The 16,671-nt window shown below is 39.1% G+C and overlaps 1 protein-coding gene and 1 long non-coding RNA gene across 2 annotated transcripts; both read left to right on the forward strand.

Annotated features, from left to right (window-relative positions):
* Positions 1 to 2,442: 2,442 nt before the first annotated feature.
* Positions 2,443 to 4,188, forward strand: LOC110781829 (uncharacterized). Its single transcript, XR_002531843.2, has 3 exons — positions 2,443 to 3,067; positions 3,166 to 3,262; positions 3,919 to 4,188. It is a non-coding gene; the product is annotated as an uncharacterized lncRNA (long non-coding RNA).
* Positions 4,189 to 4,667: 479 nt separating this feature from the next.
* LOC130465607 (uncharacterized) lies at positions 4,668 to 4,970 on the forward strand. Its single transcript, XM_056834438.1, has one exon. It carries the CDS (start codon positions 4,668 to 4,670, stop codon positions 4,968 to 4,970), a length of 303 nt encoding a protein of 100 aa, XP_056690416.1.
* Positions 4,971 to 16,671: the final 11,701 nt, after the last annotated feature.

Below are 16,671 nucleotides of genomic sequence, written 5' to 3' on the forward strand. Positions count from 1 at the left end.
GTTTCCTTCCTTTTTCCTTCTCTTCTTTTGGGGAATTAGAGAAAGGGGCTGTTTCTTTGCTGAAGCGGGTTCAGACGTACTCCAGGGCTCAGGACATTGGGGCGCGGGCAGCTTCCCATATTTTCAGCAGGATCGGGTTCGCCATAGCTAGAGGAGTGGGGGCCCAGATTGTATCTCGGCTCCCCTCCAACTTCTTGTAGTTCATTTGATTTTTGTAGCTTGTTAAGCTTATAATAATAATAATAATAATAATAATAATAATAATAATAATAATAATAATAATAATAATAATAATAATAATAACAATAATAATAATATGCAAATTAATCTAAAAAAACTTGTATTTAATACTAATTGGTAAGTTCGAGTTGCTCTTCGGTTTAAATCGGTTCGGGTTGATTTAAACTTTACAGTTATTTTCGGTTCGGGTTAATTTGGTTTAGTGTGAAGATCGGTTCCGATACTTCGGTTCGGGTCGTACGGGTATTAGGTCATTTAAGGTCAAATCACTTCCGGGTCGGTTTCGATTTTGGGTCGGGTCCATTTGATTTACGGGTTAATTATGGATAGTTGTTTCGGATCAATTTTGGGTTACACATCGACTCAATCGAGACGATTTATCAATTTAGGTCTCGGTCAGTTGTGCCAGATCTACTTCCAGCCAAATCAATCATCAAGCAGTTTTTTTCTACCTACTCCACCTGTTCCATAATGTTTCTCATGTTTACTATTCATATGGTCAAAGTTTAAAAACTTTGACCGTAATTAATAGTATGATTAAGAGTATAAATGTTAACTTGTTGTATATCATTGGATTCGTTTCAATATAAATTTTTTAAATATCAATTTTTTATAATCTATTAATATATATATATATATATATATATATATATATATATATATATATATATATATATATATATATACATATATATATATATATATATATATACATATATATATATATATATATATATATATATTGTAGACACCTACTTTTGTCCCCATTCCCGAAGGTTCGATGATGAAAGCATAAATCTCCACTTGACAACGCATCTCCTATCAAATAAAGAATCTCAATTCCCCTTTTCATTTCACCCGAAACCTGCTATTTATAGAAACCTGCTATTTATGGAAACCTGCTAAAAATAGTAACTGCCGTAAAGGGTAGTTGCTAAAAGTAGTAAGAATAAAAAGATAGAAACCTGTCAGAATTAGGTGTTGCACTCCAACATAAATCCTAAATGAGATAGAAATTGCGAGAGAATCCTATTCCTAATACGATTCGAAAATAAGAGTCATGTATTGATTGAAATCCTAATTTGGAGACATTATCTTTATGGGGCAACATTTGAGATCCTTATCAACCATAAAAGTCTGAAACTTTGGCAAAAAGGTCTAGTGAATCTTGGGACGACATTGAAAATGAGTACTGCTTTCCACCCTGCGATCGATGGACAAACTGAGAGAACTAACCAGACTATGGAAGATATGTTGAGGGCTTGTGCGATTGACTTTAAGGGTAGTTGGGAGGACCATCTAGACTTGATCGAATTTTCATACAAAAATAGTTACCATGCAAGCATTAAGATGGCACCTTTTGAGGCACTATATGGGAGAAAGTGTAGAAGTCCCACCTGCTGGAATGATTTCAGTGAGAATATAGTCTTGGGAACGGAATTCATTGAGGAGACTGTCAGGAATGTAAAAATGATTCAGGCTAGAATTCAAGCTGCCCAGGATAGGCAAAAGAGTTATGCGGATTTGAAAAGAAGAGATGACGAATTTGCAGTAGGTGATAAAGTGTTCTTGAAAGTATCACCAACCAAGGGTGTGATGAGATTTGGGAAAAAGGGCAAGCTAAGTGCCAAGTATGTAGGCCCATATGAGATTCTGCAACGAATAGGGAAAGTAGCATACAAGTTAGCCTTGCCAATGGAGTTCGAAAAGATGCACGACGTGTTTCACATTTCCCAACTAAAGCGCTATATCCCTGATGAGCGTCATATCTTAGAGCCTGAGAGAATCCAGATCGATAGTAGCCTCACATATGAGGAAAGGCCTGTGAAAATCCTTGATAGGAAAGTGCGTAGTACACGCAATAAGAACATCAGCATAGTGAAAGTGCTCTGGTCGAACCACGAGTACGAAGAGGCAACGTGGGAAGCCGAAGCTGAAATGAAGATCAAGTACCCAGAGTTATTTTCCGAGGTGAGTTACGAGGGCGTAACTCGTTTTCTTTAAGGGGGTAGAATGCGATAGAAATTCGCGCTTTTACCTATTTTTATGGTATTTTTATGCATTTTATGCTTATTTTTAGCAACCTTTACATGATGATCCAAGTAAATAGATTCTCCGCATAAGAAAATGTGTCCTTGAGTATTACAAGTAACGCTTAGTTGGCAAAAGAGTGCACAAGAGTGGCACAAAGTACTTCTACAATTAGAATAAGTTGAGAAGTTTGGAAAAACATGTGAATTTTCGTGTCAAGTTTCGGGACGAAACTTCTTTTAAGAGGGGTAGATTGTAATCCCCCGTAATTTTATACATTTTATTCATATATTTTAACGAATATTTAATATATTTAATATATATTTAAACATAAATTACGGATTTTAGAAACGAATATGTAATTGAAATGTAATTATTTTATTTCATTTGGAATACTTTTAATGATTTACGAAATCAAAATGTATTTTTGAATTTTACGTTAAAACGAATTCGAATTTCGAAATCACGTTTGATTGAAATTACCGAGCAATCCTAACCATTTTGGATTCAATAACCAATCCTACTCCTAGCCCAATTGGGTAAAGCCCAAACCACTAAAACCCAAAACAAATACTCCCTCCCCTTTGTTATTCACGTGAACCCCAAAAAGAAACCAAAGAAAAAAAAAAAGAAAACCCTCCCCTTCTCTCTACTCTTCACGTGAAAACCAAAAGAAAGGAAACCAAAACCCTCTTTCACTATTCACGTACATTGCAAACCTTCAAGAACTCTCTCTCCTTCCTTCACGCCGTGGCACTTCCTCTGCCGCCGACCCACTGCCGCCGCCGGACCGCCGGTAGTCTCTCCTCCTTCCTCTTCTTCTTTCTTTTTCTTTTCTGTTATTTTTGTACTCGTTCCCCTTCCCTCTCGTGGCTGATTTTCTGATTCGCGCAGCCACCGCAAAGCACCACCGTGTGCCGCCGTGCTCAGCCCTGCCGCAAGCCACCTCTGTCCGCCAGCCGTTGCTCTCTCTCTCCTCCTTCTTGAATTGGTTACTTTCTTAAACCCTAAGTAACTAATTATTTTAAATTAAAGTTTGTTAATTTAGATTATGTTCTTAAATTAAATTTATAATTTTTATGGTAAATATGATTTTCAGATTTGATGTTGAGATTAAAAACGAATTAATTTTCAGTTTTGATTAATTAAAATTAAGATTAGGGCTTAATCATAATTTATTAACTTGAATTATGTTTTCTTGAATTAAAGTTATGGGTTTTGTGATTTAAATTATAAATTTGAGATTATATGAATTTTATAATAAAGTTATTAATTTTCAGATTATCTAATTACACTGAAATATTGGTTTTTGATTGTTTAAAGTATGAAATTCAAAGTTTTTATGATTATTAATCATGATAGGTTGAGTATGGATCATTGAATTGGTTGTGTTGAGATACTAGGAACGTAGATTGACCATGGTGAAGCTTTTAAATGAATTTATATTGCTGAAAATTTAAAGTACGATGTTTGCAAAAGTTTTCAACGAATTTCAATCACTAGTTCAATAATTATGATGCTAGGAAATCAAATGTTTAAGTTTTGATATTGGGGAAGGCTCTAAATATGTTTAGGATACATTTAGAATGCTTTATTATGGTTGCCAATAATTAGAGGTTGATTGGGATTACTTGTTGGTTGTTTTAGGCGGAGAATTCTCTTTAGGCGACTTTTGAAAGTGTTAAAGTGGCCTATCAGTTTGTTTACACAAGGTACGTACATACCTGTGTGCTTGGAATGTGTGCTAATTGTTGAAACCATGTTGAATTGTTGATGAACTTGGTTATGTTAATGTTGTTGATGAACTTAGTCAGGTTGAAATTGCATGTTTGATACTGTTGGATGAACATATTAAACTTATATTGCATTTTGAGGATTATAACATGTTAGTATGGAAGATTGATGCAAACATGTTTGATTGGGAACACTAGATTACTTAGTATATAATTCAGATCAGTTGATTGTTGTTCCCTTTTAGCTTTTCACTACTTTATGAGGGCGGAGGACCTTATTTAGTAAGTTGAAACCTTATACCCATTTACAGGGGTTGATCAGTATTAAAGGAAAGATTGGAGTTAATTGGAATGAGTCTTGTTTGATGCCTTTGTGATCACTTACTTAATTCCAAGATAAAAACAGTATAATAGATTATTAATGCTATTTTAGAGAAAATGGCAAATATTTTAGAGAAAATGGCAAATATTTTGTTACTAATGAGAATTAGCAAAAGTATAATGCTACCATAGAGAATTTCCCAAAAAAGAATTAGTCCATTCAACCATGGCATTACTTGCATTAGTTTCTCATCTATTTAAGAAAGTATTAGTTTGATTTCCTATAAATATATATATATATAAATCTGCCATAAGTTCTAAGGAACATTATATTTGAACAAGATGAAAGTATATGTTATTGTGCTCATAGTTGTGGGCTTCCTTGTTGGTGCGCTGCTGTTACAATTTATGCTGAGCAGATGCTCAAAGAAGCAACCAAATGGATCCACTTTGCAGAGACCTGTTGTTATGAGTAGGCAGAGTAGGGGTGTAAAAGATGGTGATATGTTCATTTTCGCTGGCGCGGCTGCAGGTGGTTCTACTGCTGTTTTAGCTAGCATAGATTATGGTGGTAGCGGTGATGGAGGCGGTGATGGAGGAGGTGATGCGGGAGGGGATGGCGGTGGTGGATGTGGTGGTGATTAAATTGGCAGTAGATATTGTGTATATTTTTATTATTTTGTTAAGAGTATAGGCTGTTCTTACACTCCACGAACAAATGGGAGGGTTCTTACATGGAGTGATCAGGGACAATTCATGGGAGATTGGAAATATTGACCTTGAGTTAGTGGTGTAATTATGTTGATGAAAACTAGCTTGTTGAAAATTATGTGTTGTACATATATATACTATAAGATGAAACAATGAGATGTACTTGCATCATTGTAGATTCTGTGTTAATTGAAGGTTAGCCCTGTTGTTTCTAGTTGTGAATTTATGTTCTATCACGTCAAATAAAACACAATGAAAAACGAATCCATGCTAGGAATAGAGTAGAAGGTAAAAACATGTAACAAAAATATTATGACATCTATAAAAGAAATTTGAAATTAATATATGTGAGAGGGGTCGTTTTTTCACATATCAGATATGTGTGGCAACACACACATCAGCTAAAAGACAAAAAAGGAAGTACCATTCACGTTAAAAAGGTACCATTCTGTAAAAAAAAGTACCATTTTTGTTTAAAAAAGTACCATTTAATTTCTTTTTTGTCCTTTTTCCTATTTTGTCTTTTGTTGTGATATGTATTTGCAAACGCATATCTGATATGCGATACTTCCTCATATGTGAGATCGTAAAGACACTGAGTAGAGTAATTTACAATATGGAATTCGTTCACCAATTAATTTATTCAACTGAGAAATAAATTTTAGTTACATAAATCTAAGATCCAACTTAACCCTTAAAAAAGTGACAAAATGAAGGGATTCTCTTGCCAAACCAAACAATGTAAAATGATTGAAAAGGGAAAATCGTTTTTCATGAAAACGTTTTACACCCTACCAAACGGAGCCTAAATAACACAATCACGTGACTATTAATTCTGAAGTGGGGGAGTAAGAATAAACATACCCTGCAGCATGGGAAGCTTAAATGCACGAGGGGGTCGAAAAAGCACGAGGCTAATCTACTTTTGTCCCCATTCCCGAAAGGGAAGGTTCGATGATGAAAGCATAAATCTCCACTTGACAACGCATCTCCTATAAAATAACGAATCTCAATTCCCCTTTTTATTTCACCCGAAACCTGCTATTTATAGAAACCGGCTATTTATGGAAACCTGCTAAAAATAGTAACTGCCGTAAAGGGTAGTTGCTAAAAGTAGTAAGAATAAAAAGATAGAAACCTGTCAGAATTAGGTGTTGCACTCCAACATAAATCCTAAATGAGATAGAAATTGCGAGAGAATCCTATTCCTAATACGATTCGAAAATAAGAGTCATGTATTGATTGAAATCCTAACGAACCTAGAGTTCGTAACGGGCCCAGACGCATTCCGTCATAAAATTAATACGCACTAAAAGACTCGATTAAGTCTCATGCACTCCAGATTCTAAGAGTCCGAATCTGACAAAGAAAACAGCCCAAACATCAATTTCAACGCCCAGCCCTGGGCGCTGAAATTGCCTGGATCATATTTTCAACGCCCAGAGCTGGGCGCCGAAATCTTTGACGCCCAGCCCTGGGCGCTGAAAATACTTGGGACGTGTTTTTTCCTAATTCCTCGTGGATTAGAGTTCTACAATTCTATCTTTCCACGAACTCTTTTCTATAAATAGGGCCTTAAGTTCGACGTGAAAATAGACAACACACAATTCATATTCTGAGTATTGACTCCAACCCTTAGCCTAAGCCTCACGCTGCGAAATTGTTCACGCGTTCTGTCGCAATCGATCCATAAATCGAACAGAACGTATCCTGTCCCATAATTTGAGATTCGTTAAATAAAAGGAGAAATAGCAAAGTCAAAGTGGTTAGTTTTCTGAGAACCGTGACACACCTCTCAAGGGTGCGTCGTAATGTGTCCCTTTTCCATGGTTTAATTGCTTTCCTCGCCCTTTTATGAACTGTTAAACTAACTAAATCTGATTGTTCGATCACGCCTAATAAATATGATATTTTTGGGAAATTGGATTATCATGCTAGGTCCCTTAAAACAATCTAAATCAGATAATCGCGCTCGATCTAGTACTATATGTTGCATATTGTTAAAATCAACTCAGATTAGTTTAATAGTTAACGCATGTCCCTTCAATTATTTATGCTGAGCTAGTAAGGATATCCTGCCTCTGGAGTTATCGAAGAGCGAGTACTCCTCTCGGTAGTTACAGTCCCCCGAACCCTCAATCTCTACCTTGCGGGTGTATGTTGAGAGATCCCCACACCAGGGATCACAGGGGAACCTACGGCCGTCGTGGTCAAACATAATTGCACTCCCTTTATGTCACGATAACCGGGTTTTGTCAGTTTTTCTCATTGTCGTTAAAAACTGAATGGCGACTCCTATATTACTAGTCAATTGGGTGTAAACTCACAGGAAATCCAATTACACTTGATTGAATAAAAAGAATCGTCACACCCACGAGGGACGAGGTCACGCATTAGCCTCGTGCTTTTTCGACCCCCTCACAGTGGCGACTCCACTGGGGAAAGTGAAGGAAATACTCGTGCTTGTAGGTAATCAAAATAGCCGAAGGGTGAAACGATCCTACCCCGCGTTTATTTCCCCATCAAGTTGGGACGACCTGAAAATCAGCATATTAATGTGAACGGGCAGAACCGCATAATGAATCTTGGCTCCCTCAGGGAGTTTGGACTAAGAATACCCATCGCCAATCGGGGGGTGCATACGCTTCGAATGTTGTCCACTCGGCACTTTCACTAGTAGTACACTCGTCCCAAACCCAATCGCTCGCCCACTAGGTCCCTCTCGCCTGCATGCCCCCTTGGCTTGCACTTGCGGGTTGGCCTCTTGAGCGAAATTCGTCTGTTGAAGACACTACCTCGACCGGGGCATGTGTTGGATCTGCGATAGAAGCGGTACCAAGCCAGGCGCAAATAAACTACCCATAGAAGCCTATCATAAACTACATGACATGTTGTTATTGCCTCATGATGGAATGTTAGTTATGTGTAGCGAAATATATGATTGTGTGTGACAAACTATCCTAGAAAAACCAACGACCTTAAAAATTGCCCAAACATTCATAAACCAATTTTCCAAAGAGTTATACCGAAATACGTGTTCCGCAAACCCGAACGATCTCCACAAAAATAAGCGACGCTCGGGATGGCCTGTAACGAATCCCACAAACGCTGTAACGCGTAAAGGACGTTATTAGGCAAGCACGCAAAATCGAAGTCGCATAAACAAAAAGTAGACGCAAACAGAAAACGAGAACCAGCCAGGGAAGCATTTTCAACGCCCCTGGCTGGGCGCCGATATTTCTCACGCCCATCGCTGGGCGCTGAAGTTGCTGCCTGGCCTTTTGGTCAGGCACAGCAGCCTCGGTGCCCACGCATGAAGAAAATACGTAGCAAAAAAAAGTTTTCGTGAAAAAAAATTGCTACGAGGGCGTGTGAAAAAGCACTTGATTCTAAAAGCGACTTACAAAAAATAAATAACACTTTGTGTCGTTGTTAGGCCTCCTACGACGACAATGCTCGGCATCAAAACCGAACATGTTAATAATTATGAATGTCACATGGGCAAAGTATTCAAAAATAATGTTCAAATGAAGTTTTTAAGGAAAAATAATGTTCGAATAAAAAGTAAATCCGAGTCTAGACTAGGCTATGCCAAAGTGCAATCCAAATCCTAAGTCTTAGTTGTCTTATCCATAGAATCGGTCCTAATACTTGGTGTCGTTCTGCAAGCTAAAAGGTTAAACCATATTGAGTCTCCCTTCCTAACATTTAAATCAATAAGCACCCATATGTAATTGTCATCCCTTGCTAGGAATCCACGGCCTCAATACTCTCTCTCACCAATAAAAAGAATATATTATAGTATTTGCAAAATGGAAACGGTCACATTCTGGAAATCATTCCCCCATAGTAGCACAACCCCCAAAGTGAACCTAAGGTGTTAATACCATTGGCAAAGAAAAAATTAATGGCCCCAAGGCTTATAATCACATTGGGTCACGACTATCATAGTCCTCTCGAGTCACTCGCTCCTTGAAATACTACTAAGTACGGACTAAAAGATTTTCCATGAATGCAACATGACCAACCATGAAAATACCCAAATCGGCATACCATAAGGCTACCATTGGGGTAAAGCAATACACACTAAGAGAGAAGCCGCACTAATGATTCTAGTCTTGCAAAAATAAAAATTCGATCTCCCAAATGAACTACCTTGCCAACATTAAGCAAAATGGCGCATGACAAATGAACACCCAAGGGTTAAAATCTAAAGTGTCAACCAACGTACGAAAGTTATGGTCCAATTAGCCTAAGTCTGAGAGTCGTTTGGTCAAGTATTATAGGCTTACGCCATGTCATTATTTTGATTCTAGGCCACCTCCTTGTATTCATACACGGGTTATAATCAGAAAGATTAATGAAAGTTTGAGTCTAAATCACAACTTCCAATTAAATCCCAGAAACTGGAATCTGAAAAGAAGCAAAAAATTATTTTCGATGTAATTCTTTCGTTAAAATTCAATAAGGTAAAAACAACATTTTGAATCTACGCTATTTGCACATTTTAAGAAACGACTAAATACGCTTGCAAAGTAAGACAATTTAAAGGTCCACCCTAGACCTACTAAAATTAAAGGTCCACCCTAGGCCTACTAAAATTAAAGGTCCACTATAGGCCTACCAAACGAGGCTCACTCAGTCTCGCCTCGTGACTCAAAGACCACAACCATCTACCTTTTAGCCCAAATAAAAAAAATTGAAGGATTTATGTTGGGGAGAAATCCCAAGCAAAAAGAAAAAATAGAAAGAAAAAAGGGAGAGCGAAAAGAGCAAGCCATGAAATACTCAAAAAGAAAGAGAAAAGGGAGAGCGAAAAGAGCGAGCCATGAAATACTTAGCCCGTACCTCCCAAAGTGCGAAATTTACCCAAGTAAACGAAGGAAAAGAATTGAGTCAACCAATCCAAATCATAAAATTCTACGATGTCTACCCTTTCCAATCCTTATGTTCTTAGACGCCTTCGTTCTGGGGCCCCTGTTCAGCTCATTTATGTTCTCATTGACATAACCCAAGAAACCATTACCTCGACTCTTGTTCTTGAACTTGTTGTCAACCGCAAACCGGCCATTGACACGTGCGTCATACCCATTATTCCCAAAGCCCAAACCTGCTCTTGCACCACCGTTAACATAATGACCATATAACTTGTTTGGATACATCCTGTTGATATACCCTTGAGCCGTCCCCATGCTATTCATTGCCCTTGGTTGATGTAATCCTCATGCTCACACTTACCTATACAAATTATCCTACCTCATTCAACCCATCTTTCAAACCGTCTTGAGTCACAAATAAAAAAGAAAACAAATGAAAAGTACAAAAAATAATAAATAATAAAAAAGCAAACTTTGGAAAGCGCCTCTAAAGTTAGTCTAAAAAGAAAAAAGAGCATTTAGCGCACCAAAAAATATCCGCCCAGAAACAATTTTCAGCGCCCACAGCTGGGCGCCGAAATCTTTAACGCCCCAGCCTGGGCGCTCATTCTCTCTGCTTGCCAAATTTTGTCCAGAAGTGCTCGTCATTTTATCCGCACATGCACGGAAAAATAACGAACACTTGGAGGGGTACAGCACGTATTTAGATATACGTACCACCAAAGAAATACATGTACTCAATCAAAAAATATAAAACAAATTTTTGGCTTACGGCAAAGCAGCAGATTAAAATAATAATAAACTTCACTTATTCTACTGTTTCAAATAATATGTTTCCACCTCAGAACATACTTATCGAATTCGGCATTCTAAGAAACCATTTTCTAGGCTAAGAACTACGCAAGACCTGATTCCAAATTAAATCTATTTAAGGCGGATACGTAGGCAATCCATGATTCGGTCCAACCAATATTAAAGCCTATAGAAAAACAAGAATAAAAATAGAAGTCCCTTATTGAAATTTAATTACTTGCAATCCAAGTCGAAAGAAAAATTGAAAGCACGAAGAAGAATCCAAGTCATCAAGATGCCAAAATGAGCACACATCGAAAAATAATAAGGGCACGTACCCTTGCCAGAAGGAGCACTCACACTCCTAGGCACTTAGCCAAGACCCAAAAGATCGCTTTGCCTCAATTGAATGGGGGGGCTAGCGCAAGCGTCCATGACCTCTAAAGTACTCGACTTGACCCTCCCTAAAGCGAACTAACTCACTTAAAGACTTTCTTTCACCACTAGACATAGTCGTTCGCTTAAAGACCTTCTTTCACCACTAGACACAGTCATGATCGCCAACAAGTAGTAAAGGCAGTAAGCTTGCGATGAAAAAGATTGTTCTACGGCATCGCCCCATCGTTCCTTCGAACTCAGGGCACCCGTTCATGGTAATTCGAATGCTTGCTAATCTCCTTTGGAAAAAAATTAGACATTGTCAATAGGACTTGGCACTTAACCAAGGCTCACTCTACTCAGACATATGACACGGGCATCTAAAATCGAAATCTAAAAGCATCATTAATGGGAAGACATAATAGCAATTGGGGGCTAAGAATTGAAATGAAAGAGCTAGGGAAAGAACTAAGTATACCTTGACCTTTTGTGCAGACATACACCAAGTAAATCTAAAGTCAATTTGAAAACGGTTTAGATTCCCGCAATTCTGGAAAAGATGGCCCTAAAAGCCTAAAGCATATGCCAAACGGGCACAAGTATATCTTGACGCCTGCACCCTGGCTTCCAGCAAATCCTTAGACGGCATTCCAAAAATCGTAACAGTATTTTGATTCACTCATGTAATCCTGTACGAACCTTTCTATAAGTCAACTTACCTAGGACACCTCGGGTTGTACACAGCAGGACTCGGATTTTAAATAATTTTTAAATGATTTTCAAAGACTTCTTCGAATATAATAAAGTGTCGTTGGTTTAAGCTAAGTGTGCGTTTATCTCAATGTTGCAAGTGAGTCAAAAGATTTCTAAATATGATTATGGGTAAAGAAAGGCACCTAGCTTTTGTTCAAGGCACACTTCCACATGTTACTACCTTGACCATGGCGATGTCGCATAATACGACATTTACAAGAGAAGTAGCAGGTCACTACTCGAACGTACCTCGCACTAAACGAGTCTGGTTCAAACTATTCATGATCCATGTCACCATGAATGCATAAAAACGTATGCCAAGTATTATAGCACCAAGCCAATCCCGTAGCTATAATTGGGGGCTTGAGAAAAACACTCTAAAAATGCTCGAAATGACGATTTTACCACAAATTCTCGACGCTAATGCTATACATACGTCATAGGGGCATAAACCTAAGGTTTGATCGTGTAAAACGAACCTTAGAATGGCTACAACCCCTCCCAAATTCTAAGCGCTACTTAGAATATATAAAGTCACCCCACTAACAAGGGTAACTGAAAATCGCGAGTCACTAAAACTCCGATCAAACTACTGCACATAACGCTCGCCCTACAAGCGCCCGTTACACAGTCTACCTCGTTCCAAAGCAAAAGCGAAAGAAAAATCAAGGATAAGAACTGTCAAAATACACCCAGAAATCATTTTCAACGCCCAGAGCTGGGCGCCGATATCTTTACCGCCCCAGCCTGGGCGCTGAATCTTTCTGCTAGCCAAGTTTTGCCCAGATATAAAAATAAGAAAGAAACACCTATGAATCCTCGCATCGAACGAAGTAATAAGCCGTGCAAACCCACGCAGAAGGTTCTACACTTGTTCAAACACCTGAACAAGGCTTGATGAAGTACTCCAATGCAAAAAATAATAATGATATCCCAACACCTGGAGGAATGTTCTAAGACACGCCGTTAGGCCACACAAGCCTACTTCGTACCATAAAGTTTAACCATCCCACAGTACAAGTCTAAAAAAGGAGAGTAAGGCATACTGCACTAATACGGGCACGACCAAAGAGTATGTGTAAAAGAGGCGAAGACTACTTATCGCCCAAATTCAAAATGTAAGCCACACGACTTCTACATTAAGGATTAAAGGTAGCAAAATATTACCTACCACGAAAGGGATAGCTCGCACCTACACGAGCGGAACCCCAGGGCATCTTTCTCGAAAGAACCTACAAAAATCGTACGCCAAAAGGAAGCATCCCAACATGCATACTTGGGGGCTCCAAGCTACGAAACAACCATAGCAAAATAAAAAAAATCTCGAAGCAAATGTTTGAACAATCGAAAGTGCACGATGTTTGAGCCCACCTCGTGAATAGGCCTGAACCCTACTAAGCTTCTAAGCAAACTATTCGAAATCAGTCATTGCTCAAAAAAAATGATTCAAGCAAACTGATTAATAGAACCGCACACAACGGCCATTCTATGAACGCTCATTCGCACGTACATATCATCATTCTAAGTATCGAACATTCACGAACGCGTTTAAAAGGAAAAATATACAACAACAAGAGCGTTCAAAGTCTTACGCCTCAAGGTATGTTCCTCGGGCCATATAGACTCGCCCAACTATCGCAATAACTGTACGCCTTAAGAGCAACAGTTCCTTAAAATAATCGCCCCAAAGCGATAAGCACCGTAGTCCACCAATCGGCTACGGCTTCTCAAGAAAATCATCACGTTCTAAAAACAAAGAAAAAACAAAAGAAAAGAGAATACATAGAACTTCCAAGTGAAATAAACAAATGAACAAGAGGCCAACTGTGTCATCAAAAGACCAGCCCAAACAACACTTTCAACGCCCCACCTGGGCGTGAATTATTTCAACGCCCAGGCCTGGGCGCCGAAAATGAACCCAGGCTCAAAAAAGGCCCTAACTTCTATTGGGCCCTGCCGCATCCGGCCATTTGACTCGAAAATTGCCAATTTCCTTACTGAAAGTTGCACCTCACGACTTTGTTAAGAGTAGCACACCACTACAAAGATCGCTCGCACTTACGAGCACAATCCCAAACGCGATCAAGGACATTACAGAATGCGTATCCCCAAGGAACCTCTTTGACAAGAAATGACCGTCAAGCACGAATGCTTGGGGGCTCGAAAGAAAATATATATTATGCAAACTTAAAACAATATTCCCAGACTACGCTGTACGAATTCCCGTGTTTGGATGTCTCAAAAAATAAAACCGGTTTACGACCTCAAGACAAAGCTCGCCGTTGATATTTATACATAGTCCCCTAATCAAGGACCCAGGTAGTGGAAAAATTGAGCCGAAAAGACTAGCTCAGAACCATGAAAGATGATGACCACGAGACAATGGTCCGTCTAAGCACGTTGTCAACCCACATTCAGGTTACAACTAAATCCGAGCATCCCTCGAAAGAATTCTCTCTTACAAGAATGAATAAAAGAAATTCTCAAAAAATCACGATGAACAAAAGAAATAGGGACTTGCCCACCTCAATCGGGCAAGATCGCGCCACGAACCACGCGAATCCCAAATCGAAAAGACGAATTCAGGTTCGCTCACCTCCAGCGGGCGGGGCGTCCACCCTTAGCGGACAGGGCTCACCCACCTTCAGCGGGCGGGGTCTGCGTCACTAGCCGCGCAGGTCCTCAGTTTTCGAAAAAATAAAATCTTCAAATTCAAAATAGGCTCGCCATCTTTAGCCGGCGGGGTCTACGTCACAAACCGCGTAGGTCCTTATTTTCAAAAAAATAATTTTAAAATAGATTCGTCCACTTCTATCGGACGGGTGTCCACCCTTAGGTGACAGGTTCGCCGGGGTCTACGTCACAAACCGCGTAGGTCCTTATTTTCAAATTTCAAAAACAGATTCGTCCACTTCTATCGGACGGGGTGTCCACCCTTAGACAGGCTCGCCATCTTTAGCCGGCGGGGTCTGCGCCACTAACCGCGCAGGTCCTTAGTCGCTGTAGCGAATAACTCTCTTGGTTTTCCGTTTTTCCCAAAAACGATGTGAGTAGCTTTTGGTTTTCCGTTTTTTCCCAAAAACGATGTGAGTAGCTTTTGGTTTTCCGTTTTTCCAAAAAAAAAGAACGATGTGAGTAGCTTTTGGTTTTCCGTTTTTCCAAAAAGAACGATGTGAGTAGCTTTTGGTTTTCCGTTTGTCCAAAAAAAGAACGATGTGAGTAGCTTTCCTTTTTTCCAAAGATTGGTTTTCCGTTTTTTCCAAAAAAGAATGATGTGCTGGATTTTCCTTCGTTTTACGTCCCATAAAAACAAGGGGGTTTTCTCGTTTAGCTAACCCTGAAAATGAGAATCTTTAAAAACATTTTTACCTCGCGGTTGGGCTTGGCCAGGCCCAATTACACTTTATAGCTTTGATTTCGAAAACATCTGTAGCTACTCCCAATGACAAAGTGAGCGAGTTTCTACGCTTCTATAGATACTTCCAATGACAAAGTGAGGGAGTTTCTATACTATCCGTTGACAAATCCCAATGACACGTGAGGGATATGTCGACACTTCAAGTGATGACCCTTAAGTCAAATGATATCACTCGGGGGCTCGTGAGACCCTCGCAAAAACAGGTCACCATGACTTGTGCGACACACTCCGTCTAATACTTTGACCATCGTCTTACTCCAAGACTCAGTCAAAGTGGGGGCTAACTGCAGACACCTACTTTTGTCCCCATTCCCGAAAGAGAAGGTTCGATGATGAAAGCATAAATCTCCACTTGACAACGCATCTCCTATAAAATAACGAATCTCAATTCCCCTTTTCATTTCACCTGAAACCTGCTATTTATAGAAACCTGCTATTTATGGAAACCTGCTAAAAATAGTAACTGACGTAAATGGTAGTTGCTAAAAGTAGTAAGAATAAAAAGATAGAAATCTGTCAGAATTAGGTGTTGCACTCCAACATAAATCCTAAATGAGATAGAAATTGCGAGAGAATCCTATTCCTAATACGATTCGAAAATAAGAGTCACGTATTGATTGAAATCCTAACGAACCTAGAGTTCGTAACGGGCCCAGACGCATTCCGTCATAAAATTAATACGCACTAAAAGACTCGATTAAGTCTCATGCACTCCGGATTCTAAGAGTCCGAATCTGACAAAGAAAACAGCCCAAACATCAATTTCAACGCCCAACCCTGGGCGCTGAAATTGCCTGGATCATATTTTCAACGCCCAGAGCTGGGCGCCGAAATCTTTGACGCCCAACCTTGGACGCTGAAAATACTTGGGACGTGTTTTTTCCTAATTCCTCGTGGATTAGAGTTCTACAATTCTATTTTTCCACGAACTCTTTTCTATAAATAGGGCCTTAAGTTCGACGTGAAAACAGACAACACACAATTCATATTCTGAGTATTGACTCCAACCCTTAGCCTAAGCCTCACGCTGCGAAATTGTTCACGCGTTCTGTCGCAATCGATCCATAAATCGAACAGAACGTATCCTGTCCCATAATTTGAGATTCGTTAAATAAAAGGAGAAATAGCAAAGTCAAAGTGGTTAGTTTTCTGAGAACCGTGACACACCTCTCAAGGGTGCGTCGTAATGTGTCCCTTTTCCATGGTTTAATTGCTTTCCTCGCCCTTTTATGAACTGTTAAACTAACTAAATCTGATTGTTCGATCACGCCTAATAAATATGATATTTTTGGGAAATTGGATTATCATGCTAGGTCCCTTAAAACAATCTAAATCAGATAATCGCGCTCGATCTAGTACAATATGTTGCATATTGTTAAAATCAACTCAGATTAGTTTAATAGTTAACGCATGTCCC

The sequence above is a fragment of the Spinacia oleracea genome, chromosome 1 (genome assembly GCF_020520425.1).
Source record: "Spinacia oleracea cultivar Varoflay chromosome 1, BTI_SOV_V1, whole genome shotgun sequence".
In the NCBI taxonomy this organism is placed as follows: Eukaryota; Viridiplantae; Streptophyta; class Magnoliopsida; order Caryophyllales; family Amaranthaceae; genus Spinacia; species Spinacia oleracea.

Coding starts and splice junctions, on each gene's coding strand:
- LOC130465607 (XM_056834438.1), top strand. CDS start 4,668: ATGAAAGTATATGTTATTGTGCTCATAGTTGTGGGCTTCCTTGTTGGT.